We start from the raw sequence: 27215 nt of genomic DNA, 5'->3' as shown, positions 1-27215 counted from the left end.
CTTCCCATGTTGTAGCCTTGAGTGTTGTCTTAGTAATATGAAAGCCGTTTAAAAATCCCTGTAACACCGGTTAGAGCGCAGCTTTTGAGAAGGAGGATGGAAGCGCACTGAGGGATAGGTGACTCCTTCAGGTCACGTGACCTCAGGGAGTCACCTGTCACGTGATCTCGGGGAGGGGGCCACGTGATCAGAGGTGCACCACGTGACCGCGGTGGGGTCACGTGACCTTGGGGAGTCATGTGGCCTCAGGGGGTCACGTGGCCTCAGAGGGGTCATGTGACCTCAGGGGGTCACGTGACCTCAGGGGGTCACGTGACCGCGTGACCTGGGGGGGGGGGGGGTCACGTGACCTCGCGGTTACGCCGACGGCGGCGCCACTCAAACCGGAAACGGGCCCCTAAGAGCTGCGCTCTAAAAGTTCTGAAGACACCTAAGCACTTACGAGTTGTGAATGCGAAAGCATAAATGTCGTTTTTCCGCTCCCTTAGTTCATCTTCAATATACTGGCGTGGACGGCCACGTTTCGCTGCTGCCGAGGTTGCGGCCGCCGATGTTGTAGATGCCTCAGGCGGCGCCACGTTCGTCGGCGCCGCCTGAGCAGCTGAAACAGGGGCAAAGAAAGCACTGCCAAAGCCAACGCACGAGCTGAACGGGACTCTTGCCCTTAAGACACTCGCGCGCCCCAGCCTTTGCAGTGTTTTCTTTCACCGAGTCTCAGCTGAGACGCTGTTCTAGAAAACCGGCCCAAAAGCGACCGCAGCCTTCCCTTCCTCTTCGACAACGCCCGACACGAGAGCGGCGGCCGAGCGCACTCTCATGAAGCAGGCGCCAATGGCTATCGAGGAGCCGTTTTTCTCAGCCAATGGGAGAATGGGCATTTGTTTCGTGTTTTCCTTTTTCCGGTTACAGACGCCGCCGGCTCCGATCCACGGAATAGCTAATACGATAATGCTTTCGCATAAAAAAAAAAAAAGTTTTTGTGGGTAGCGTTTCTGGTTCGCAAACGAAGGATCGTGGGTTGGGTCCGCCTCCGCCAAAAATTCTTCGAATTTTTTTCTTTGAGGCTAATGACTTACTTATGGAACAATCGGGATTTTCCCAGCCAGCCGATTCCAACTTTTCTGCACAACGAGCTCCTTAAAGCTATTCCTTTAATATGCATACAGCTCTCGAAAGAAGAGGTCACTTTCGACGTTCATCTGCTAATCAGTTTCACAGGTGCACCTTGCGGCAGGAGCGTCGGAACGTGTTCTAGAAGGGTTCGAACACACATAGTTTTATGTTCTAGTTTAACAATAAGTAACATTGAACATACACCTATAAACGTATGATCTGCTCGGCATTCATGCATTGCCGGAAGAATACCAGTCCGTAAGTCGTGGTTTTTTCGTGAGGCAGCCTGCGAAGCCCGAAATACATTGAAATGAGCGGTTGGACTGGGAAAGTCACGTATTGCTCTGAGGCAAACCAACACCAAATAAAGCTTATTGTTGGGCAATACTCACGTGTGGATGGAATGGCCGAGGTTCCGGGACACTCACCTGCAACACCTTCTTGTTGGCGCTTTGTGTAACTTGCCGATTCAGTTATTTCGCGTGGATTACTCATAAATGATCTTATTCTAGAAATACACTAGGATTGCGCCGCGAGAACAAATAAGAAGTATTAGCACAATCAGACACGCACACAGACACCGTCAAACTGATAACTGTATACGTTTTATTTTACATTTCTATGTTTCCGCGAAATGTTACTTAGTCTAACACTTATATTCCACCTCCGCGGCTCCGAATTTGGGTTCCCTTAGGAACAGATTCGCCGGAACAAGGTTCGCCCCCCAAGTAAACAAAAAGACATCGTACGAAAACTGACACTTTTCTGATTACAAAAGTCAGTTTCAAAGTCTGGCAACGTGTAAATCTGAGCTCTCCCGTTTGACCCTGATTATTGTCCACACGCAGCAGTTTCACTCACCACCAGGTGCTCGAAAATGGCAAGCCTGCACAGTCATAAATACTGGAATCGCTCGGGGATTCTACCGAGTACCGCAGCATCTCCCTTTCCATCCACACGAGTGTTTGGGGCATTTTCCACCAAGACGCTTCAAAGCTACACTTTAAAAAAAAAAAAAAAAAGCTTTGAGTTCTTTTTTTAGTGCAACTCGGACACAGCCGATGACGGCGAAAAATTAAAAAAATTCCAACAAGAAAAAAAAAAAAAGAAAAACTCGATATACGACAAAAAAAAATCTGATGGGTAGATGGATGCTAACGGCTGTACTTTTTATAACGGGCGGTAACATGCGCCACCTAGCGCAGGGACGATGGCTATAAACATCTTTAAAACCTAAGCCGGAGGCTACAAAAAGGGGACAAACACAACACGTTGAATAGTTCATTGTTTCTACACACATTGCATACTTTTTTTTAATCGAATTGTATATTGAGTTTCGTCATTTGCTGGAATCTTTTCATTGCGCGCCGGGAGTGGCTGTCTCCTTGACCCGCAGAAAAACGAACTCACGTCCTTTTTTTTTTGTTTGTTTTGAGTGTGGGATTAATGGCGTAATGAGGAGAATGCGTCGTGTACGCGTGCTACAGCCATTTCTACTCCTAACCGCGCCACCAGCAAGTCGCCGTCAAGTATTGCCGAGAAGTTCTATGTAAAAGCGAAGTGTCATTAACTAGTTCGTGATGCTAGCGAGTTTTTGAACGAGGCTCAAGATTACATGGAATAAACATGCGCTAATTTGGTCGTGTTGAGCGCTCCTAAACCAGAAGACAAGAAATATTTGCGTTGAAAGTGCTTGGTGAAATTTTTGGGACGTTGTGCGTTTCTGCTGTTGGTTCTAGATTTCGTTTAGTCGCCGCTCGAAAGCTGTTTATGAAACATAGGAGGACACTATCGGACGTACCGGCTACACCGCTCAGAAATGATATGGGGGACACGTTTTTTTTTTTACACCTCCTATAACAAACCCTTTCATCACATTACATGTCATGACGTCATAACGATCCCGTATTGTTGAGAGCGCCGTATAAAATGGCGTGTTACAGGCATATCGTACTTAACATTTGATCAAACCCGCGACGTTTGTTCACATTCCTCAATCAGCACTCAGGACTTTGCAATCTGCTAGTATTCGTTTACACGCTGATGGAGATATGGCGAACGGGACTGCTTGACGTTCCTAGTGAAAACAACCCGTCACATCACGAGACGCTTGACGTCACGAGTTGTTAAAAGTTAGGCAAAGCGCCAGCTTACGCGGTTCCCCAGGAAGCAGGTTCGAATACCGGCCGAGGCATCAGCAATCTGACAGAGGCCTGTTGAGGGAGAATACGCCCTGTAATCGACATTTCGCTTGCAACTGTAAAGATTTCCAAGTGGTCAAAACGAATCCACAGTCCTCCGCTGGGGCGTGCCAGATGCCCTTCGTTGGTTTGGAGCGTAAAAATAGAACCCAGCATGATTCGAATTGGTGTCATCCCGTATTCAAAACATATCCCGCATCCACAAACTCTCTATCCCAGGAAGTGCCGGTATAAGGTCCGATTGCGGTACTCCGAAGATTCCCAAGCGATTCCAGCGAATACAAATCGTTCACGTCTGTCCCTAATAACTACCAGAAGTATGGATATCCGACTGCAGGATTCGGCGGCAGCAGTCACAGCTCTTGCACCCCGATGATATCGCTAATTCCCCGTCCCCACCAGTACCATCGCTACGATAGGTGTGTACCACCGCCACAAAGACGCACGACGCCATAGCTACGACGCAGCAGTTCCGACTGTTCGTGTCCAGAGAGTCGGAGGTGCGGCAAAGGCTTGTCGGCCAGGCGGGTGCATGCCGTGGCAGATGTGGTCCCACCGCGCCATGACTCGGCGGAATTTATAGATGTCAACCAGGGCCCACCGGGCCGTGCACCACTTAGGTCGAGACGCCATCATGCTTTCGGTTGTTGGATGGAGCACGCCAGAAATCGCTGGATCGCCCTCTGGGCGTCCTCGGGCAAGGGCCTGCGTGAAATCAGAACATGTACGCGCTATTGAAATAAAGAAACTAAATACAATACCTTTACTCGTTGCTCACTTACACAGTAACGAAGTACTTTACTGTTTGGATTCAAAAGGAGCGCTTACTTCAGCTTGAAAGCGTTATTTTCTTGCTACTCTGAATGCGTCATTTTTTCACGTAGATACGTACTTTCTCTGCGCTTGGAAGAGGGTGCAAAGTTGGAAGTTCGATGTCACGAAAACTTGGTCACGGAAGTGACATCAAACATTTAACGCCGGAGCGCCGACCGAATTAAAGTCCATAATAGATAAGAGCTTCGTACAAGTAGCGACATTCTTCGAAGCGGCGACTGCGTAGCGGTGCAGGTTTTAGGAAGCGAATGGCGGCGCACAGTACAGGTTTGAACTGGATGCCGCCATTTTGTTCCAGCGGAATGTGCTTTGTCATTTGTATTGGTCGGGTTGTCATTACTTGTAAAAGAAGTAACAAGGGACTTTAAACCGAATCGCATCGCCGCGCTCCCTGACAGCGGCCCGCCTGCTGCCGACAACCGCGTAGTTCGCACGCGCGTCTTTTCTTATCTGCTGGCTTGTTCGTTTGCTGGCTTCGACGCGGCGCACTCCCGTCTGGTTGAAACGGCGATAGACGCTGCCCCGGCAGCCGTGATTCCGGAATCTTCTCTCATCGCTGTGGACAGCAGCCGAGCGGCCGAGCTCGCGTGCTCTGCGGCACGGGGCAGTTCACGGGACTCTCGCGCGCGACTCGGCGAAGCGTTAAAAACAACCGCACGCATTTCCGCATATACGCCTCAGAGATGGCGGCGCGGGGAAAGGGGGGGGGGGCTGCACATTTGCTTCTGCCGGATATCGAGCCACGGGGATTCGCTTATTGCGCACCCGACATTGTCATGTGGCAGGAGCCCGCAAACGTTTCTTCAGCTGCAGCCGTAGTTCTACGGAAATTTAAGCAGCATAATGATCCTATCCACCATCCAATTTTATGAAACAGTCTTTCAATATTTGACATAGTTAATAATTCCTCACTTTCAACGCGATCATTTAAGGAGAACTGTGGCTATATTGACTAACCTTGTACACATCCTTTTATGGGCCATCTAGCGTTTTTTCCCCATGCAAATTACAGGCGCCAACTGCGATGAGAACTTGGCTTGATACTTGTACTGTATAGATGTTCTCATCCAAAATTAACTAAACACCGTTATTTGCTACATTATCAGTAAGTAACTAAAGTGGAAATGTTAGGTTCACAAACTCATAGTTTGTTTTTATTTTAAGGTCCTTTTTTAAAATTGATAGCGTACCAATAGTTGGGTCAATGAGAGCCTAGTTTAATATTAACGTCTTTCCCACGCTAGCACGACTTGGCCACTCGTAATCTGACGCCTGCTATAGAGCAACTTATAGCCAGGTCTAATTGAATCCAGTTCGTCCAGTCTACGAAGACTTTTTCAACTGGCCCCAAATTGAGTCCCGTTAAACTGCGAGCCATTTTCTTTGTCACATAAGTATATCGAATACTACCCTGTCACAATTCTAAAAAAAAGAGAGAGAAAAAAAATAACAGATGTGCGCTACATTAGGTGAGCATCATCCCCATCATCATTACCTCTTCCTAGCGTTAATATCGATTATGAACGTGCAGCATAACACGCGCGTCCTTCCAAACAAAAATAACGATCTGAAACGGCCTTTATTTTTTAACCTGCGACCGCCCGAAAGGTTGCTCATTGGCGAGGAGATCGAACTATATATAGCTTGCAAGTGTCGTCATTGCTGACACTTGTTGTTTGTTTCCGTTGTTTCTATTGTTTCCGACAAATAATACATGCTGTCGTTGTACAGACGGGTTTAGTTTTCAGCTAGGCTGTTAAGGGCGCGACGGTTGGATACCCTCCCTTAAAAGCCACCGAGCGTTGGATTACATTTCTCATGGTGCCAAGCGGCCTTTCTGCCATCCAGAGTTTAGGAATGGCAGTCACCCCAGCGATGAGTTCGGCTCGAGCGATAATGCAGCTTGCCAGCTGGTAAGCAAACGTGGACGAGAGGAGATGGAACGAAGCTCACTTGAGAAGCTTGTACATCACTTCGATTATCCTAGGGACCACGATCAGGGCCTCTTCTCGCAGGATGGCGTCCACGATGACGGAAGCCACCGATTTCGTGTCCATGATCGGCGTTAGCACGGGGAACCTGGGACGGACAAGAACCTGTTAGTGTCAGCAATACCAGTTAGTGTCAACGACGCCACTTATTGTCGGCGATACGGCACATATTGTCTGCAATACCACTTATTGTCAACAATACGGCACATGGTGTGGGCAGTACCAGTTTGTGTGAGCACTAACTGGTGTGGGCAGCTGGGCAACACGCAGTTTGTGTGAGCAATACGGCACATAGTGTCAGTTATATTAGTTAGTGTCAACAGTATACCAGTCAGAAACACCAGTTAGATCCAGCAATACGACTCATAGAGCGTGAACGTTGTCACATGACTACGGAGTAGATAGAAAAATGCGCGAGACACGACGGTCGGAACGTTTGCTCAGTTCTAAAATTCAGCGTTAAAGTAAAAAAAAAATATATATATATATAAATCTGTCACACACTAAGTCATGGTGTAATACGCCAAAACAACAGGGACAAAAAACGAAGGGAGAACTAGACAGGACGGAGTAGTTCTCCCTTCGTTTTTTGTCCCTGTTGTTTTGGCGTATTACACAATGATGCAAAACCAACTAGCCCAACTATCCATCCTTACACACACTATGTCTTACGTGCGCTTCTCTTTCTATGCTCACTGCTCGCCCGAATTCGTCTCAAATCTTGCTCGTCTGACTTCCATGTAAATTGAATATTTGGGACAGTGAACCCGTAAGGGTCGTATAAAGTATTGCACCCACATAAAAAACAAAAAAAAAAAAAACAAAAAAAATCAATAATGTTTTTTTTTTTGAGAGAGAGCCATTTTGCCAAGTTTTATTTGCGTGTGAGGGGCTGCATGCTCTCTGACGGGGGGAGCGAACAGTCGACACAAGAAAAAACATCCCAATACTTATCGTAAAAAAAAAAAAATGTGTGAAGGCATTTGCAGGAAGTTATGGCATCCATCTCCTGGGACGCTGATGGCTTCCTGATGATCGATTAGCTCCACAAAGGTCAGTCAATCAATGCCGAAAAAAGCGAAGCTTTTTTCAACAGACAGTGCTGCAATGGCTGCTGTGGACGAGTGGTGTGACTCTCAAGGATCTCTTTTTTTTTTCCTCTAAGGGTTGGCGAGGCTTGAGCACATGCAGGTGGAGAAAAGCGTGGAAGTGCCACAGGACTCTCCGAAACAGTCACGAAGCTTCATCGCTGTCGGACAAAAACACCACATGTGGCGCAATACTTTTCACCCAGGCTACTTATATATGAGCGTATATGTATTTTCCGGATTACACCGGGTCATTCAAGGAGACGGCAGGCTCTTTAAATCGACCGGAAAATTCGGTTTCCTAACCTATCGCGCTACGACTTTGTGCAGCGTTGCCCACAGATGATGCTTTTTTTTTTTTTTTTTGTAAAATTTGCAAAGAGCGAACTTACCTGAGGAAAAAGTAAAGAAAGAACAAGGCTTAGCTCCTATGGAAACGCAGCGACGCCACCGGTCTTCAAACAACACGGCGCCATTTCGCATGGGACACAAGAGATGGCGCAATGAACGCCGCCAACGAACGAGCATACGGCGCCGAGAGCCAGCCTCTTCAGCAGACAATCTTTCCGACTCAAAAGCGGAGCGCGTTCCGCGGGCGGCGACAGTCGTAGAAACGAAAACAGGCACGGTAACAACAAGAAACCGCAGTTTCCTTGTCTGCTAAATACGCCGGCTCTCGGCGTCGTCTGCTCGTTCGTTGGCGGCAGTTGGCGTCGCGACCGCTTGCGCCATCTCTTGTCTCCCGTGCGAAACGGCGCCGTGTTGTTTGAAGACCGGTGACGTCGCTGCGTTTCCATAGGAGCTAAGCCTTTTTCTTTCTTTACTTTTTGCTCAGGTAAATTCGCTCTTTGCAAATTTTACAAAAAAAAAAAAGAAAAAAAAAAAAAGCGCCATCTGTGGGCAACGCTGCACAAAGTCGTAGCGCGATAGATTGAGAAACCGAATTTTGCGGTCGATTTAAAGAGCCTGCCGTCTCCTTGAATGACCCGGTAGTTCGCACCATGGTGTCTATAGTCCGTACGTTTGGAAAAACAAAGCTCTAACAAACAGCACACTTTAATAAATGTTCGTAGTAAGGCACGAAGGAGCGTACGTACCCTATATAAATCACAATAGAATTAATTTGTCATTCACAAACCTCTCGCATCTAATCATAATGAATGATATAAAAAAAAGGAAACCATTGTATAGCTTGCACCGCGTAAAATGTTCAAAAAAATTTAAAGATGTACAGTTTGCGGACTTCAGTCGTCCAAAAAACACGCTATCTGTAGTAAGTCACAGGTCAAGAAGGTAGCGGCAAATGCTCCTCAAAGGGATTCATATATCCCTCCGCCACCTCCGCATCCAACAGCGTCCCATCGTTTCCGTGACTTTGCGCCCAACGCGGGAGGAGGGCCTTGCCTTCCTGTACATATTTGCCTTATCTTCCGACTTTGACTTAGCGTTGTGGAAGCCACGAGTGGGAGACCAGAGTTTTTCCCCCTCCTATGGAAACAAATATGACTTTCGGGGGTTAGGTTCCCCCTCCGATCGATACAAATGCTGTTTTCAGGGGCTCGGTTCCCTGTCCGATGCGAAAGAAAGCGACAAAGGTCGCTTTCTTAGAATAAGACAAGTTGGATTCACTCTGTGAACAAGGGGTGTTTCCAGTGAACTCTTCTTTCGACTGCGGAGAGATTTGAAACGGGCGCATCACGCTTGTGGGAGGAGCTTCTCCTACCTTCTTGACTTGTAACCGGCTATAGACAAGGCGTTTCTTTTACAGTTTAATTCTGACATCTGGATCCATAGCCATGTAGGCGATGGATCGAGATGACTAATCAGACATTTCTTTGTACATCTTTACGTGAATAAACATTGATGGTGATGATGATATTTGTTAAGAAAATCCGTAAAAGCTACAATAATGCGGTTCACGCAGGTGAGTTATGCGGCCAGGGGGACGTAATATTGGGGAATAATCGTCGTAATAAGTCGAATAATTAGCTAGAACTGTTAATTAACTTTTTAAAAAGTGAAAATAGTTATTGGTTTCAATTAGAAACTTGCTGAGCGTAATCGAAAACCACTAAATCAGTAATTTTCAGGAAGACTTTGAGGGCGTGAAGAGCGCAGTAGTGCGCTAAAATTACCACCCGTGCAACAGGCACAAGGATGGCGTGAGAAAATGACGATGAGACGAAAAAACCGCGCGGGCGAGTTTTCGCAACGGTATAGCGTTGCTCCTGCTCCACGAGTGGTAACTTTAGCGCTCCACCGTGCTTGACTGATTTAGTTGTTTTCGTTGACGCTCGGCAAGTTTCTAATTAGAACCTATGTTTATTTTCAACTATGAAAACGTTAATTAACAAAGGATAGTTTATTCGCCGACTGATCGTTACGATGAGCCCCCTATACTATGCACCCCTGGGCATAAACCTCACTTGCACAAACTGCATTAGTGCAGCTTTCACGGCTTGCTTTTTCAACAGATCTGTTAAGCTTAAAAATGAACATCCTGTATATAAATTGCTAGAGGATACTGAAAGACGTGTAACCAATGTCTCTCTACTACATATCCAGTCCAGAGTCCTGAATGCGCAGCGCCACAATCGGCTCGTTTGGGCTTGGATTGTTTTGTGAAGTACAATGCTGTAACCAATCGTAAACGAAGTGCAAACCATGTCGCTGCTTATGTTTTTTTTTTGTTAGATCTTGGATTTTACCTGTCTTAATTTTGATTTCTTTTAGGACTCGGGCTTTTCGACGGTATTGGTTGTGACATATATGGCAAACGTGGAGCTCATATATGCCTTTAGTTGCCTTTGCATTACAGAAGTTGAAACTTAGTGCCAGTCCGTGTTGCACGTGTCTTTACCTGCATCCGTGTATACTGCGTTTTTTATTGCTCTTTGTTTAACCTAATTATTGAATATTGACCAACTGACTCTAATTCCTCCGTCCCCCCCCCCCCCCCGCCCCCCTCATGTAATAGTAATACCCTCCAAGGTGAACATTCAATAATAAATAAATAGATCACATGAATGTTTGTTTACAGCTTCGTGCGTTTAAGCTCATAATAATATACAAGGGAGATAGCAACTGGCTGGAAGTACAGGGAGTTTGCGAGAAAAAGAAACGAGTTTCTCGGCCCGGGTGATTCAACTATATGCATCGCAGAAAGCTCTTACTTCGTGAGGATGTGACGCTAGCGGTTGGTAAAAAACGCGAAAGTTTGACAACATGAAGTTACCTGGATCAAAAAAAAAAAATCGAGAACAAAAAAAATTTCTCCATGAGACCACGTGCATCTCAACCTAATTACACCAAAACAGGAAATCACACTGTAGACGCCTGTAGCATCTATTCCAGCGCAGAAAAACTTGTCACCAAGAAAGAAAACATCATCCTTTTTCTTGCTGACAAGCGTTTTCCACTAATATAAATCCCACAGCATTCTAAAAAGAAACAAGAAAAAAGAAGGGTGTAGGCATCGCACCCCTTGTCACATATAATACATCCCAAAACTTCAGTTCACGTACACTGACGTCGATCTAACGGCCCCAACCTTCACGAGAGGCTTGACGACGGTGCGATGTAACATATAAAACAGCTAAAGTATAGGGTGGTTCAAGTCACCAGGCTCGATCTAAAATGGACCGTAAAAATCGACGCCTGCACGTAGCCATCTAAACTATTCGTCAAAGGTGTATTTCACAGGTCGGTATTTTCTTGTAAAATTACAAAGCGGAGTTCTTTGTTAGTAAAAAATAGGCCCAAGAAACTTGCCAGGGTCTACGGCGGGCAGCGACGCGCACGACAGGGGTTCAGTAGCGGGGTGTGTTTGGCGTTCGTATTGATAGATGGCGTCAAGAGCAGCGTCCGAAGGCGCAGCCGACCACCGAAAGAAAGCAGACGACACGCAGACAAAATCCGTTGGCAGCAAAAGCGCCGCCGATAGGCAGACGCGTTTTTTCGCTTCAAGTTTTGTTTTTACTGTCCGCATTTATTTTTTAACCAAAAGTACATTTCAAAAAGATTATGTTCATTTTAATAAACCACGGTGGTCCTGAGCAGTCTCAATAAGGAGGTAGCGCCATCTATCATTACGAACGCCAAACACACCCCGCTACTGAACCCCTGTCGTCTGCGTCGCTGCCCGCCGTAGACCCTAGCACGTTTTTTGGCCTCATTTTTTACAGAAAGAGAACTACGCTTTGTAATTTTACAAGAAAAAACCGACCTGTGAAGTACATCTTTGACGAAAAGTTTAGATTGCTACGTGCAGGCGTCTATTTTTACGGTCCATTTTAGATCGAGCCTGGTGACTTGAACCACCCTATACATATCAAAGACTACAGAAAAAAAAAATACACTGAGGTTTTGCATTAAGACCAAAAAAAAAATCTTTTTTTTTTTTTGCAGTTAGACTCGGCGATTAAGCCGCTTGTCAAAGTTGGTACCGTCAGTTTAACGTCAGTGTGCTGCACGCTGAAGTGAAATTTTGGGGTGCATTATATGCAACAAGGTGTGTAAAAATATGCCCCCTTTTTTTTTTAGTGTGAACCGTCGACAATATAGTCAAGTCCTGTTTTGACGATATTAGGCTTAGGTGGACGTCTGCTCATAAAAAAAATTTCCTTTTGATTATATTTTTATTCAAGTCGCGTTATGTTCTCATACGCGCGCGTTCTTTCCCAACCGCTATAGCGTCACATTCTCACGTAGTTTGAACTTTCTGCGATTCATAGTTTATCTACCGGGGTCGAAAAACACGGTTCTCGTTTCTCGGGAACTCCCCATAGTTCACTCTAGTGTAACGTAGGCGGCAGCGCGTTTCCTCTCATCTCACGTACAAGCCTATCCGAGCTACATTAATCTTACATTAGCGCGACTTTCCACGGACGCTCAGCCAAGCGTGCTAAGTGCCCGTTACCCCGTTGACGATGACGAGGCTCGCGCGGCTGCATTCCAGGGGGACCCCAAACGCGCACGTGCCGTATGTTCTCTGCCAAACATCACATAACTCATCTCCACACCAGCGGCATGCCTTAACAATGCCGTCATTATACGGCAACACCGTAGTTAGAGAACAACACTCCATGTAAACAACAACACAAAAAAAGGGTCACTTTAGCCAGCAGTCTGCCTGCGCGATCCGGGTTTATACGGAACATGTAGGTTTTTTTTATGAAGCGAGATAATTTATCGAGCTCGACGCCGGTCGTTAAGGCTACACCTCGTTCATTTGACGGGAAAACAACAAGTTAAAAAAAAAAGTTTCAGAACTTTGGTGATTGACACACGATCTTGGAGACGTCTTTTTTTTTACTTTTTTTTCTTCAGTATGAATAATTTTTGACACTGATGTCACGCTGCCAGTCACTCTACACTAATTAGTAAAAAAAAAACAACAACATTGAATGCCAAATTTAGAGTCAGATACTGCCCCAATAAGTTTTGCGGCTCTGGCCATGTCACGAAATGAACGCTCCCTTTGATGTTTTCGGTCCGAGCCATTTCAAAGCCCCTCTTGGAGAAACCAAACGTCCAATTTGGAGCACAAGACCATGCTTCGTTTTCATTCATTACGCTCCAAATGCTGTGCTTAGATTCGTGTGTTGGCCTTTCAATGCCTAACAGACGATGCCATCTTTATTTTATACCTACGTGCATCGATTGCACGACAGATTGCTTGATTCCTTCAAACGATCAAGTAATAGTTTAATTATGCGTAAAATCAGCAGATATGGTAGCAGGGTTGTTTTGTTGTTGTGACTAGAGCCATTCTTGTTATTGAAAAAGACTTGTTGCAGCAACCACGTCTGAATCCCGTTCTGAGTAATAAAACACATAGCATTTACGCGTGTGAATGGCTATTTTAGGCACGGATTCAGGGGTAAACAAAATAGTATTCGACAAAGATATTGTAATAATAAAGAAAATTTTAGTAGCAACATGAATGTTTTGTTGAAGGCATGGAAGTTTAATAAAACCGTGAAACTCATACCGTTCGGAAACAAAGCCTTTTTCATCTACTTATTCACACAAATGGCAATATATATGTAGAGTTTTAGGGTGATGCACAACAAAAACAGGAAGAATAAATAATAGCGTCTTTGAAAAATCCACTCAGTTTCGTTGGGGTATTCTCCAACATCCATTTATTGAATGATAACGACGATTTTTAAATTTAAGTTTATTGACTGTATCCGCAGAGAAATGGATCCTTTTTATAGGGACGATAACTAAAAGAGGGGTTCGATATATAAATTAGACCTATGATGCAGACCATTTGCATATGTTCAAGATCTTTTAGAAACTCTAGTTATATTTAAATTTAAATATCGCATTATATAATAAAATTGCCAACGATCTACCTTGAAAGTTTTATAATTCATTAAATGGTTGGTATTTAAGAAACCATTGCTTAAACTTCAATAGAAGACAGTCGTTTCGGGGAGTGAAGAAGCACCCATATTTTTATGAGTATCGTCGTTCAATTTTAACGGGGAAATTTAATTACTGCTAAGGTCACGTGACGTCAATTTTCCCCGCTAAATTTAGGGGGGAAGGGAAACAGTGTTTAGGTCATGTGACGTCAGTTTTTCGCTAAATTTAGCGGGAATGCGCGGACGGTCGGTTAAAACTTTGGGATTGAAGGAGATTTGTCAAGCAGTTTTTACTTAAAAGAAAAAATCCCGACCAATCGTTGCAACTCGTCACGACATTCATTACAGTCTATCAAATATAGCCGCATATTCTGGCCTCGTTTCTGTTTAAAAAAATAATATTTACTGCAAGGTATAGTAACTACATTAGCATTCACCAAGTTTTAATTTGCTTTTAAATACCCGACCTTTCCGTGTGCGTCATCCCGTTGTAAAGGAATCCGAAGTACGCGGGATCATTGCGGCGAAGCGAGACACACAGGACAGCTGCGCCTACTTCGTGGGTGTCGCTTATCCGCAATGTACTAGTCCCCGGTGAGAAGCGCACTCAAAGGAGCAAACTGACCCGCCCGAACGGATTACGAACGTGACAAATGTTGTGGAACTCTCGAGCATTGCGAACATTCAAATAAAGATAAAAAGGTCTGAGTTTCGAGTATGCCCGCAATACTCGAACTTCCGAGTATTGTAAGTGTTTGATACAGAGATGAAGTCGAATAATATGCAAATGAATATTGAAGCGGAAGTCTTACTCAGACAAACCAGGATAAATCTCTCCTCAAGAGCTCAATTTATAAAAAGAAAATTACTAACTCGAGTAATACCCACCGCAAACCTAACTATTGCCGAAGACTTTCCAAGTTTTCACTAAAGAGTTTTGCAGCAAAAACAGTTTTCCCACCGATCAATAAACATACAAAAGGTGCTGGTATCGAAGAGTCCTCGCGCACGCCGACAAGGTTACACGAAATTCGAGACCAATGTAAGGGGTCGGCCATACAGGCACTGCCCCCGCTTCGTATTTTGGTGTGTTTGTGTGTGTGTGTGTGTGTGTATGTGTGCGTTTCTGCGCGCGTATTATATTTATCTTGCGGTGGCACTCGCTGTGTACCTTCCAAATCGTCCTCCGGCGTCGATGAGACAGATAACGTCACACTAACCGGAAGCAGTGTCTAATTAGATTTTTTAAAACGATGTTGACGCTAACCAAAGCAAACACTGGCTGCGCTCCGTTTCGCCTTGACGTTTTCCCAAACTCGATTATTGATCGGAATCGCTTCCCCGAGGCCATTGTCTTTGCGTTCTCCGAGGGAACCAGATGAACTAGAGAACTACCGGTACGACCACTTCCGTGTCTGAACAACTTCCCCGGTGAAGTCTGAAATACCCAACTTTGATAACTATTGTTGCGGTCAACTCGAGCCTTCGCGTTTCAGACCTTTTACAAACCCATTGGAAAATTACGCTCTCTTACGGTGAATGTGAAAATGCTGCAAAATGGCGTTCGAAAAAAAAAAAATAAAACCTTATAAGCTGGCAAGTTTATAACTGATAAAATACTTCCTTCAAAAAAATTCGTACAGTTGATAAACTTGCCACTCTTATGATGCCTTTTGCGCACGCCACTTTGCGGTACTTTCAGATCGACCGTAAGAGGAGTTAATTTTTGAAGGGGTCTATTCCTATAATAGTCCCGCAATGCATTGCACTCCTTTTTCCTGCCTTGCCACGTCTTTGTCTGCGTTGCTTCCCTTTACAATATACCGTAGCGTGGCTCAAGCGAAGCCGACGCTGTCAAACGCGCCGTAAAAATTGGCGCCTGGACACGGAACGCTCAAACACTCGCCGAATGTGCACTGAGCAGGTGAGTTTCACCGTGTGCTCGCTATACGTCCATCGGGAGATGGCGCCACAAGTTAATAGCGTCGCTAACTCGGTCGTCTGCGAACGTTGACCTTGGCATGTTTGTTGCTCTCATTTTTTACAGCAAGAGAACTACGCTTCTAAATTTAACATAGTAATACTGACCTGCGCCGTTCAAATTTGGTGACAGTTCGAGCTTTCTAAGTGCAGGCGCCGATTTTTCCGGTTCGTGACACCCTATATTTTGCGACTATTTATACGTGCGTGTTTAAACGCCAGACGTGTAATCATTAATTGCTGCAACCTGTTTATGAGAGTTCGATACCGAACCAGGTGGTCGACTAAACAGTCGAATCCCGATCAAACGCCCACCCGCGGTAAACATATATAGAAAACAGCAGCAACAACAACAACCACAAACCGAGGTGGGTGAGTTTTCGAGGCTTTAGAGACATCCGGTATTTTGGATGATGTTGTCGATGAGCAGACAAACATCCTGATTTGCTTTAATTCGGGTCTGAACACCCGTTGTCGACATTTTTTAGTGACAAGCTTGAATTTGGGACGGCGGTGGCGGTACTTACGTTATAAAACACCAGGTAAGGCGGCGCAGCACGTAAAGAGACAACCATCAGTATAGAAAGAAAGTATTCGCCAATGAGCGAGGATGTGGCCAGCAGGACTGCCGCTTTCAACGGTGTTTTGAATGTAAACAAAAAAAAAAAAAAAAAAAACTGGGCGTATGCGTGACACGTTGTCAGAACACTATTAAAATAACGCACTCTCGCTGTCCCGGTTCGTTATACAAAGTGTCTGCTCGCCAGAGTTTTCTTTATTCGTGTATACAGCCATTTTTTGTTGCAATTAACTACATGACAGATTTTGCACGACGGTGTGTGTGTGTTTGGCTTCATGGTTTTGCGCAAAAAAGACGGACACAAGAGAGAGAAACAAACACGAGCCCAACAACAAACTATTTTACAGTGTGTGTATGTGTTTATGTGTGTGTGTGTGTTTTAATATGCCCTATGTGTCAGGCCCGCGCTTTTCTACGGACATTGGGCCCACAACACGGCACAAAAGTTCCACGTCGCGGAGCGCGCGTTGACGCCGATACGAAAACAGCAACGGCCCCACGCTTATAATGGTGTCGTCGCAAGCCCGTCAGTGACTGACTACACAGAGAAGCTTACGCCGGAATCCTTGCTATATTCCCCTTAATTAGCTTTGGTGTCTCCTCGACTTCTCTGTCATGTTCTCCCGTTTTTATACTGCGTTTAATCTTACGCAACCAATCCGGCTCTGTGAACGTAGCGCGTGATACGCTCTCTGCGCCTCACTGCGCCCCTCATCCCCAGGATCACGTGACACTGGCACGGCCTGGGATTGACGGTGGTGGCTCGTGGCATCCGCTGCGCTGCCCCCCCCCCCCCCCCCCCCTTTCCCCGCCCCCCCAAAACAAGCTTCTCCGTAAAAAAAAAAAAAAAAAAATGTTCTGTCGTGCGACTTATGTTTTCCCGTTGGTTTTAGAACAAGCATAGGTTTTTTTTTTTTTTTTTCAGCGTCATGTCATTCTTTTGCGTTTCCTGTGTCCGGTGATAGCCCGTCAACGGGCCATTTCAGTATTGTTTTTTTTTTTTTCTGCTGCATTGCTTCGAATTGTCCTTTTTAGCTTTTTTCGATATCGTCGTCTAACACTAACCTTCAAAAAAAAAAAAAAAATAAATAAAAATGTTTTGCTTTTAGTCAGCTGCAACTCTATTTTCTCGACAGGCTGTCATTTGTCACCTATATTCTCTCAGCGGTTCCGGGTTTCCATGTTCCTTGGCGCGGAAGGAAGCCAGCTTCTCCGTTCCCTAAATGTTTGTGTCAGACCAGCCCTCGCAGCTCATCAGAAAGCTGTCAATGAAAGCTCTTGCTTCCACTTCGAGCGAGACCATGTGCATCGATCCGGGCCCGTCACTCCGGACAAATAATGAGACTCTCTCTTTATTTCTTTACCCCGGCGTTTTTTTGTTCTTTGCCTTGGGACGGCGTCGATGAGTCAACAAAGACCCGCTGATAACTTGCGTCAGAATGTCTCGAGCACGCCTGCAATTGCTGCGTTTATTTACACAACATCTTATAGAAACTAAAGCCTGCGCGCTTCGTTTTGTTTCGTCAGCTACGTCACTGCTCCTAGGCTAAGCGAGGAGAGCCAACAGTGAGTTTTCACCGCCGAGCATCTGCCGTGTGCCCTGAGGAAATACTCCTTTCCTTTTTCTTTTTACATCGAAGCTGTATATGGAGTCGTTGGTCGGGTTTTTTCGTGCTCGTCGACAGAACAGCTGTCGACAGAAGAAATAGTCAACAAAAAACCATCGCGCGCGACTTATCAACGTCCGTGCGAGCCTTAACTCTTATGACGTGGTTTTGACACTTGTTTCAATAAGAAAACCACAAAACAAGTGTCAAAACCATGCAGATTTCTACGTAGTTCAACTACTCTACTCAAGTTACTGTAGTTTAACTACTTTTATGAGTAGTTTAGTAACTTTCAATTACATTTTTATTTCGGTAATTAGCAGTTTACTTTAATTACTGTTCTAACTTCTACTCACTAACTTCTACTCAAGTTACAAATCACTTTCGAATTTTAGTGGGTTTTTTTGCCTATCAACAAACGTTCCTGCACAAAAGAGAAAAGAGGTTGGAAGATCAGCTGATATTTGCAAAGAGGGGGAAGCATGTGGCGTAAGAAGGGGGTGGGGGGAGAAAATGGTTTGGAAACTCCAACCCCCCTCCCCCCACTCCCCCCCCCCCCCCCAGAAAAAAAAAAGAAAGAATTCTTTTTTAAAAGATATTTTTTTTCACACACTGCAACAACACTGCTACGAGGCGCGGGGAGCGAACAGACACGACGCAAGAGAGGCCCAGTAAGTGCGGGATTAGCGCCGAAGACTGGCGTTTCTCTGTCCGAAGCTCAAGGAGACTTGACCCATTTGAAGAAAGGGCTGGACCCCGCTTCTCCCCAACGTACAAACTCTCGCCCACTACCGGAGGTGCACACACTGCATCCTTTATAAAAGGAGGCAACAAAATGCAGCACCTGCTCTGAAGCTCATCTGGTGCTCCCGTAGTTTGTGCTGTACTCGAAGAATCGCGTGCTAAAGGGCAATGCAATGCTTTTTGCGTTGCCTTTCCTTCCAAAACATAGAATTTGGAGATCTTCAAAGATTTGAAGATCGTTCGAAAACCTTAGCAATTCCCCCAACGTTTTTATATATAAAAAAAATAAACAAGCAGTCTTGCGAAGTACTCTAAGTGCATGGTGCTTAAAGTACTACTGTTTAGAAAACCTGTACTTTACTTGAAGTACATTCTCTGGGCATGTACTTATATTTTCCGAATAAAGTAAAACTCTCGACTTTAATGTGCATTCCCCCGAAATAATAATAATAAAAAAAAATGGCGTATCGTCGTGTGAAAACGCACTTTTTCAAGACGTCATCTGCTCATTTCTCTGAGTGAAGTAATGGCGGCTATAAGACCGACACAAATTGGTGTTTTATAAGTTAATTGTGTCAAATAGCTCGTCAGCGAGAGTAAAACAACTACTCTGTGGCGACTTGACTTTATACAATATTTCTGCCATTTCCGTAAAAAACTGATGCACCTCCGATTACCTCTGGAGCATTGCGTGCCAGTTAAACAAACACTGTATAGGGAATGAAAGGGCATCATAAAGGATTCTGTTAAAAATACTGGCACTTCACCTTGATATATATTGTGTTTATAGTACGTTACTTCAAGTACGCTGCACCCGGTGTACTTACTACTTTACTTGAAGTACATAACCTCTCATTTACTTTGTACTTCAAGTACTTTTTAGATGTACTTTACGCAACATTGTAAACAAGCAAACCAGCGGCGTCACGAGGCTCAGTGGCACCCGGAACGGAAGACCGCCAAACGCACCCCCCCCCCCCCCCCCCCCTCTCATGGACTGCCGCGACAACCCCTAAGCCCTGCACCCGAGGCGGTGCGCCCCCCCCCCCCCCCCCCCCCCCCCCTCTGTGACGCCACTGAAGCGAACACTGCCTAAAAATCAAGCTCGGGCAGTGCTAAACCTCAAAGTAGAAATGACACATTTGCAGTATACATCACTGACCAAACAAACAGGAAAGTACAGAACAATTAGGCACGCCAGAAGCAGAACCAGCTATCGAAGCACTTCTTTGAAAAAACGATCCGATCCATATTTGGCTAGCACAATTTCGCTAACGAATTAAAACCTATGTACTTTCTTTTTACCATAAAAAAACATATAAAAGTAACTTCAAAGTAACTTCAAAAGTAATTCACTACTTTTTCGCGGTAATTAGTAATTTTCTCAATTACTTTCCATTTGAGTAATTTCTACTCTACTCAAATTAATTTTGAGGTCAATACTCAGTAACTTAACTTAATTACTTTTTTTTGAGTAACTTGTACATGTCTGAAACCATGTGATTGATGATAAGCACGTATAGCGCTCGTCGCATGCGTTTCTCGGTAAAGATTGCGGCTGCATAACCCGCGGCAACGGCAGAATACGAAGTGTGGAGCGGTGCCACTAGCCCCGCAAACAATACGAAGCATGTAACGCGCCCCGCATGCGTTTCTCGGTAAAGATTGCGGTTGCATCAGCTGCCGCGGAAACGGCAGCCGTACGAAGTCTTTTATATATAAAAAAAGTTTTGGTACAGTGCCCTTACTTTTCCTTCGTCAATAATAAAAAAAAAAAAAAAAAAAAAAAAAAACCTTTTGACACGTAGTCGATTGGTCACACTTCGTGTCGCATTTGCTTGTTTCGCTCTCTTAAAACTATCTATTTTTATATACAACAAACGACCCCCCAAATAGCGCACCGTCGCTTATTTTCGTACATTTTCTTAAATATAAAAGTGGCCGTCCAACATGTGGACGGCCACTCATGTCAACAAGAGAGCGTGCTCTTCGTTTATTTTTCAGGGAACCACCCGGAAGGTGCTAAGCATAATAAACAGTTCCACACATTTCCTAGTTCCATAGTAAGCATGGGCGTAAAAAAAAATGCTTTAAATTAAGATTATAGTAATTCCAGAGCAGCGATTTGGATTTCTAAAAGAGACCTAGATAAATAATTGTGAAAACGGTCTGATTTAAAAGGTTAAAAAGCGCAACACAACAAGGACAATAAAGACACGAAGACGACAGGACGGGCGCTAACTCACAACTGATTTTATTAGAAACAACACTGTCACTTTTATACACAAGATGGTATGCTAAACCCACACTGCAACCAATCACCACTCTCACAAGCAACTATCTAGAAACATTACTTCTTTCTGAAGCAAAAAGAGAGAAGGCGTGCTAACGCATTTGTCATCTTTCTTTTTGATATAAAAGGCCTCTATAATCTCTCTCTTTGTCTTATCTTTTGATTTCTTTAAAAACTTTGTTTCAGCCAAAAGAGGCTTACAGTCAGCACATCCCCTGCAGTGGTCTGCCAGGTGTCCCCCCGCATTGTTCTGCACAGAAAGATTATGCTCGCGTGCCCTATCGTTAAAACAGCGCCCGGTTTGTCCAACATAAACTTTTCCACATCTTAATGGAATCTCATAGGCCACATTGGTCACACATTCAGTGTACTGTACAGCGTGCTTTTTTGAACAAAGTGCTTTTTTCTGCCGTGTAAGCATCGGACAGATTTTTGAGAGCGCCCAGCGCCCAGCCGACTGTCGCTTTTTCGCGCTCGCTGGCCTAACTACACTGTCGTCACCGGGAGCGGGCGGCCAGACCTTTAGTTTCTGGAGATGGTTGTTTACAGCGTCGGTTTTTCTGGATTTCCGCCTATACTTTATTTCACATTAAGTCCTAGGTGGCGCAAGCCACCGCCCGTTACAAAGGGTATATCCATTAACATCCATCCATCCATCCAGCCATTCATCCGACAGCAGCCAACGATCGGGTGGGGCTAATCAAGCAGCGCCAAAGGTGTATCCTCATGGCGCTCGCGTCTTTATGTGTTTGCTATACACGTTTGCAAGAAAGACTCCTGTGCGCTGCCATTTTGAGCGATGCTGGCGCCCCGTACCGTTTCCGCCATGCTGGGGTGCGCCAGGGGCACGTCATTGGGGTGCGCGATGACAAGATGGTGCCGTTTGCTGCATCGCCGATGGCTTACGTTAGCGGCACACTTACTGTCTCGGAACGCAGGAGGAGGTATCCAGACAGAATCGTAGCGTCACATATTGTAGGACGGGGCATCTTTAAGGGTTGGAGCTGACTTTATAACTATCGCAGCCTCTGTTCCTGCATGTTGTGGAAGCCAGAGCTGCCGCGAGCGCAGCCATCGTTGATGCAAAGGCCATGCGACTTTTGGCGCATTCTGAAGAGATCGCCTCGAGACTTTAGATCTTCTTGAAAAATTTCGATTTGTTACCGCTTTAGACATTTTATTTAATTGCCCTCGCTATTTCGCGGTCGAAGATGACACGTGTACGTTTTATAATTATTCTTTAAAATTTCTTTCTGCGCTCAGTGATGTACGCTTCGGCGAGAGACGCTTGGCAACATTGTACGACAACCAGCGAACGCCTTGACTGGAGAGTAGGTTCGCCTCACCTTGGCGCGCGGTTCGAGGTTAAGCCGGGATCCCACTTGCAAAGGTGTATATAACCGGCTAAACCAATCACGCACAACTAATGCGCCCTGATCCTGCGCTTTTTTTTTTCCGCGCGGGATTAGCTCAGTCGGCGATTGCAAACGCACAAAGACGACAAGGGCCATGACGATGCACTTTTTGGCGCTTGCTGGATTGTATCAATCGGATATTAACGTTGGCTGTGGCTGAACTTGATGTGAATTACGGCCGCCATTGCTGACCTTATCTCGGCTTAACCGAGACTCGTCGTAACTGAAGGCCAATCGGGGGAAAAGGACGCCTTAGGGTCTAAAACGGCAAGAACCTGTGCAGCTGCAGGGATGATGAAGTTGCATAAACAAATTAGGACGAAAGAAAAGCTGAAGGTCGGTTCCATGCACGCAGCTGTTGCAAAGGATCCCAGAGCGCGCCACCCTCGGTCGATCACCAGCGCCACCGTGGCCAAATAAGGCAACAATGGGAAGGCTATACCCTAGCGTACCCCGCGAGATTACGTTTTTATTACCCCCTCCTATAGCGTTGGTTTGTCGCAATAAACTAACAACTGTTTTGAAAGTGTGTCAAACGTGAAATATATGAATATGTATATGCGCGTGCGTGGTTGTATGGTTCTAGCATTAGGGAGTTTGTGTATAGGTGCCTTCCTCGAAATAGGTCGATAGAGTGAGTTTTAGTATGGCGTATACGGGCAAACGCAAGCACATGTGCGTGTGAGTCAGCGTTGCGTGCTCCACAGTGAGCGTGCGCAGAGCGCCAAACTGCGTCTTGGATTGCGAATTACGACGCGCGTGCGCAGCGTGGAGCACGCAACGCTAACGCACAGCGCTCGCGTTTTTTGCTCCCACGTACGCCATACTAAAACTCTCTAAGTCTGACGGCACCCAACGCTACAGTCTGATGGGGAGAATATCAAGCAGCGCGAAAAGTGCATTGTCATGGTTCTCGTCTTCTTCTTGTGTTTGCTCCAGAGCCGCATATACAGAGAGTTTGGCCATTCATTGGGAAGTGTAGGACGCAAATGAGGAGATGCCATCGGCCGAAAGCGTGCTGGGCGTATTCCAGGGGTGCTATGTTGCGCTTTTTGGACTCCCAGGAGACTAGGGAGAAGGAAGTGACGTCAACAACGCAGCAAATGCAGATTGGATGTTGATTTTGTTTTCTTCTGTCAACATCCAATCTGCGTTTGCTGTATCGTTGACGTCACTTCTTTCTCCCTAGTCTCCTGGGAGTCCAAAAAGCGCAACATAGCACCCTAGGGCGTCTTCACAAATTCAACCGTGGCCAACCAGAATCCGAAAATAATACGCTGGCGGTGGTCCCGAGAAACAAACTTAATAAGTGCGTCGGAGTAACTCTCGGTGATCGAAAATATGGTGCACGTGATGTTTCAATCACGGTCATACAGAATCATGGTCGAAAAGAGCGACTAGCGGTACGATCGACATAATCCGTACGCCAGACGCCGAAGGCCGGGATTCTGTCGTCCGAGCGGCCACACTCTGTCCTAGCAAAACAGAGTTGAGCGGCACATTCGTTCCTCACATCTTTCTGCAAGATCATAATCGCCGTAACATTACGTTCACTCTATTTTCAACCACGAAGGGTAACGCTATTTAACTCTTACGCGCTTGTTAAAACCATATACCTATGATTAAAACTGTTTCTGGCTATACCACCGCTAGAAGATTCTTTTCGGCTTCTGGTTGGCCAAGAGAGCATGTCAAGCCTTCATTCTGCGTCTGGTGCACGCCCTGGCTCTGCCCGCACCTCCGATTGACCAAACTGTCTCTATACACGGCTCTGGTTTGCTCTAACTGGATCAAACACGCACAGAAAAAAAGAAAAAAAAAGCACAGGATTACGCCACATTCACTGCGCGTGATTGAATTAGCAGGTGAGAGCAAATGCACAAATATGACGAGATACACGTTTGGCGCTGATTATCTACATCGGATCACACTGTAGCGACTATCTCTCCCATAAATACTTTGCGGGAAAGTGCACGTGTTCTTAATGTAGATGAATGCGAGAAGGAAGAAAGAAAAAAGAGCGCTCACCTCGCTGCAACGTTGCTAAAGAGTCCCGTGTTGATGAAGAGCGGGCAGACGGTGGTCAACTTGATGTTCTCGACGCCCGTCTGGTAGAGCTCTTCCTCCAGGGCGTACATGAAGCCAAGGACAGCGAACTTGGAAGCGCTGCGTCGGCGAAAAAATAGAGACACGCGGCTCAACGCACGTTTGACTGTGTCACGTACGTTTCAAGAACACACCACACACACACACACAAAAAAAAAGCGTGTTACGCGGAAAACGAATTTCAGGGGTCACCCGCACATTGTGTCAGACAACGACGTAAGATGGGCATGTAACGTTGCGTCACGGTGCCACGAGACCTTGAGATCACGCGACGTTACGTGACGTCAAGTCACGCGAAGAGAAATAACTCAAAGATAGACGACACAACACGGAGTCGTCGGGCACGCGCATTGCTGAAACGCAAAAAAAAAAAAAAAAGCATCAGGCAGAAAACGAATATTAGGGTTTACCTGCAAATACTGTTCGACACTAAGGACACATGAGATGGTCGCACGACGCGATGCAACATGACCTGACATTTCACGACGTGATGGTGCCATGTGACATATCAGTTTTTCCCAATTTTCAATTTTCATACGTTTAACGGGGGAAGTTGATGTCACGTGACGCGATGACGTCACGAGAAGAGAAACAGCTCAAAGCTGGACGACACACGTTTCATGGAGGCACGCACATCCATCGCACAAACTCCAAATATATATACGCAACGTAGAAGATAAATATAATAAACCACTCGCAAATAAAAAAAAAATCATTCAGGCGACATTGTAGGCGGATGAAAATCGAGTACTATCGTTAAAAATGGATGCACTTTTGAAAATGCCTGAGCATCGATCTATTTCCCTCGGAGCACGAGAACGAACCCGACGGAATGATTCAAATATTCTATTTTGCTCCGAGGGGACACGACGCTTTTGAGTCAAACGGCGTTCTGAGTTTTTTTGTTCGCTCGACGCGCTCTTTTATCCATTTCGAAAAACAGCGCAAAACAGCGTGAATAACATCTTTCAAAATGGATTCATACCAACTCGCCCAACTTTCCATTCTGGCTCTCTTATAGTTGGCAGGAATACCCTTATGTGGAGAAAACAGCCTCGTACGTATATAGAGCAGTAGAAGTAATGCCTTACTTGTACCTAGTTACTTCTTTTCGGTAAGCAGGTAACGACCTAGTTACCTTTTACGAGAGTCAACTATACTCGTTTTCACCCCAAGAAAAAAGGACGTTTTGCGCATTGTTCATGCGCCGCGCGAAAAAGTTCTGACGAGATTTGGTTGTCGGAGCAAGAAGCGATGCTTTGGGCGTTTGAAACGTGTACGTCCTGATAAGATAACATACATTTAATCTAAAATGCACCTACATATATCTGAATTCTCTACATAAACGGGGAAATTAGTATCACTCCGCGATGAGACGGACTTTTTTTTACTACGGTTCTTGAGGGGAAAACGGGTATAGTAACGTGTTTTTGTTGATTGGTGATGAAGTAACGATTAACGGTGTTTAGTTAGTTCTGGAGGGGAACGTCTAGAAAATGAGCATACCCCAACCTAGTTCTCGGTCCAGCTCGCGCCTGTAATTTTGACTGCGACCAAAAACGCTGATACACTATGAAATGACGTGAGCAAGGTTTGTCAGTATAGCCGCAGTTACCATCAAATGAAAGTGCTAAGAATCGAGGAATTATTAACGACGACAAAATATTCGAAGCGGCTGCTCCGCCATAAAAACGAAAGAAGAGGAACGCGTAACTTTCAAGCGAGATTCTAACGGTTCGGTGTAGCACGTTTCCGTGTAGGACAAATTCAGTGCGGTCTTTTCGGTGGACGGACGTTTCGGTGCACGGACGTTTCGGTGTACGTACGTTTCGGTGCACGGACATTTCGGCGTAATTACGATATGTATTTAGAAATGAATGGTTAAACCTGCAAACACTGCGGACTTTTGTAAACTTCAATTGAAGCATGTAAAGTATAAGATATATTGATATTAATTGCAAATTTGAATATAAAAAAATATAAAAAATATAGACCTCGACAACAAAAATAATTGTGTCTTCGATCCAACCATAATATATAAAGTTATTTTATTGCGGGGAAAGATATTTAAATATGGTTGCGAAGGCGATCATTATGAGAGGCTAAACAATAGAGAGTTTTAGTAGATCGTTCCGATACCTCCGATAGCCCCGATAACGATACTATGCATGCACAAGGAAGGCGGTGGCGGAGTATCGGGTATCGTTATCGGAGTCATGGGAACGATCTACTAAAACTCTCTAATTTATACATTTTACAAAAAATGCAACGGGTTTTTTAGCGTCAGGCATTGATACAGTATATATATAATATAAGGACCGGTCTAGCTTTAGGGTTGAAAAGGCAAAACGGGGGGATGGAATAAAAACGTCACCACATATATACTGTAAACAGTGACGAGTCGGTACATGTAAGCCGAATATAATTTCTTAGACGTTTGATTAATAAACGTAGCAAATAAAGGAATAGCTATTCGTAGAGGCAATGACGAATGTCCCATACGAGAATAAACACTTTATGAACATGTAACTACACTCTAAAAAACTCACGTGCGTCTACTTTCCCGCACAACACTCGGAGAACCAATCACCGCAACTTACGGAGGCAGCTCAGCAAATGACGACGCCCAAACATATGTTTAGACAAAAAAAGAAAAAAAGACGCGGTCTGAGTTGTGACATTAAGCAACGCAAAACGTCACGCTTGCATTGCTTAATGTCAGAACTCAGATTGCTTTTTTGGTCTAAACGTATCTTTCGGAATTATCGTTTTCTGAGTTGCCTCCGTAAGTTGCAGTGATTGGCTCTCCGAGTGTTGTGCGGAAAAGTAGACGCGCGGGCTTGTTTTAGAGTGTATAAGGAGTATGGTCATAAAATATGCGATGTACAT

At 45.1% G+C, this 27215-nt stretch overlaps 1 protein-coding gene across 1 annotated transcript in view; it reads right to left on the bottom strand.

Moving 5' to 3' along the window:
- Positions 1-1699: 1699 nt before the first annotated feature.
- The window catches only part of LOC8035246 (17-beta-hydroxysteroid dehydrogenase 13), a 225123-nt gene continuing 199607 nt past the window's right edge, over positions 1700-27215 (bottom strand). The window contains exons 4-6 of the mRNA XM_029991898.4: positions 24249-24386; positions 6102-6227; positions 1700-4019 (exon numbers count right to left, since the gene is read on the bottom strand). Of these exons, the coding sequence (XP_029847758.1) occupies positions 3947-4019; positions 6102-6227; positions 24249-24386 (337 nt within the window). The 3' untranslated portion in view covers positions 1700-3946. The remainder of the gene's footprint in view (positions 4020-6101; positions 6228-24248; positions 24387-27215) is intronic.

This window comes from Ixodes scapularis, unplaced genomic scaffold (assembly GCF_016920785.2).
Source record: "Ixodes scapularis isolate PalLabHiFi unplaced genomic scaffold, ASM1692078v2 PGA_scaffold2__306_contigs__length_199485367, whole genome shotgun sequence".
In the NCBI taxonomy this organism is placed as follows: Eukaryota; Metazoa; Arthropoda; class Arachnida; order Ixodida; family Ixodidae; genus Ixodes; species Ixodes scapularis.
The sequence above is the reverse complement of the archived record's forward strand: the minus strand, read 5'-3'. Positions and strand labels throughout refer to the sequence as shown.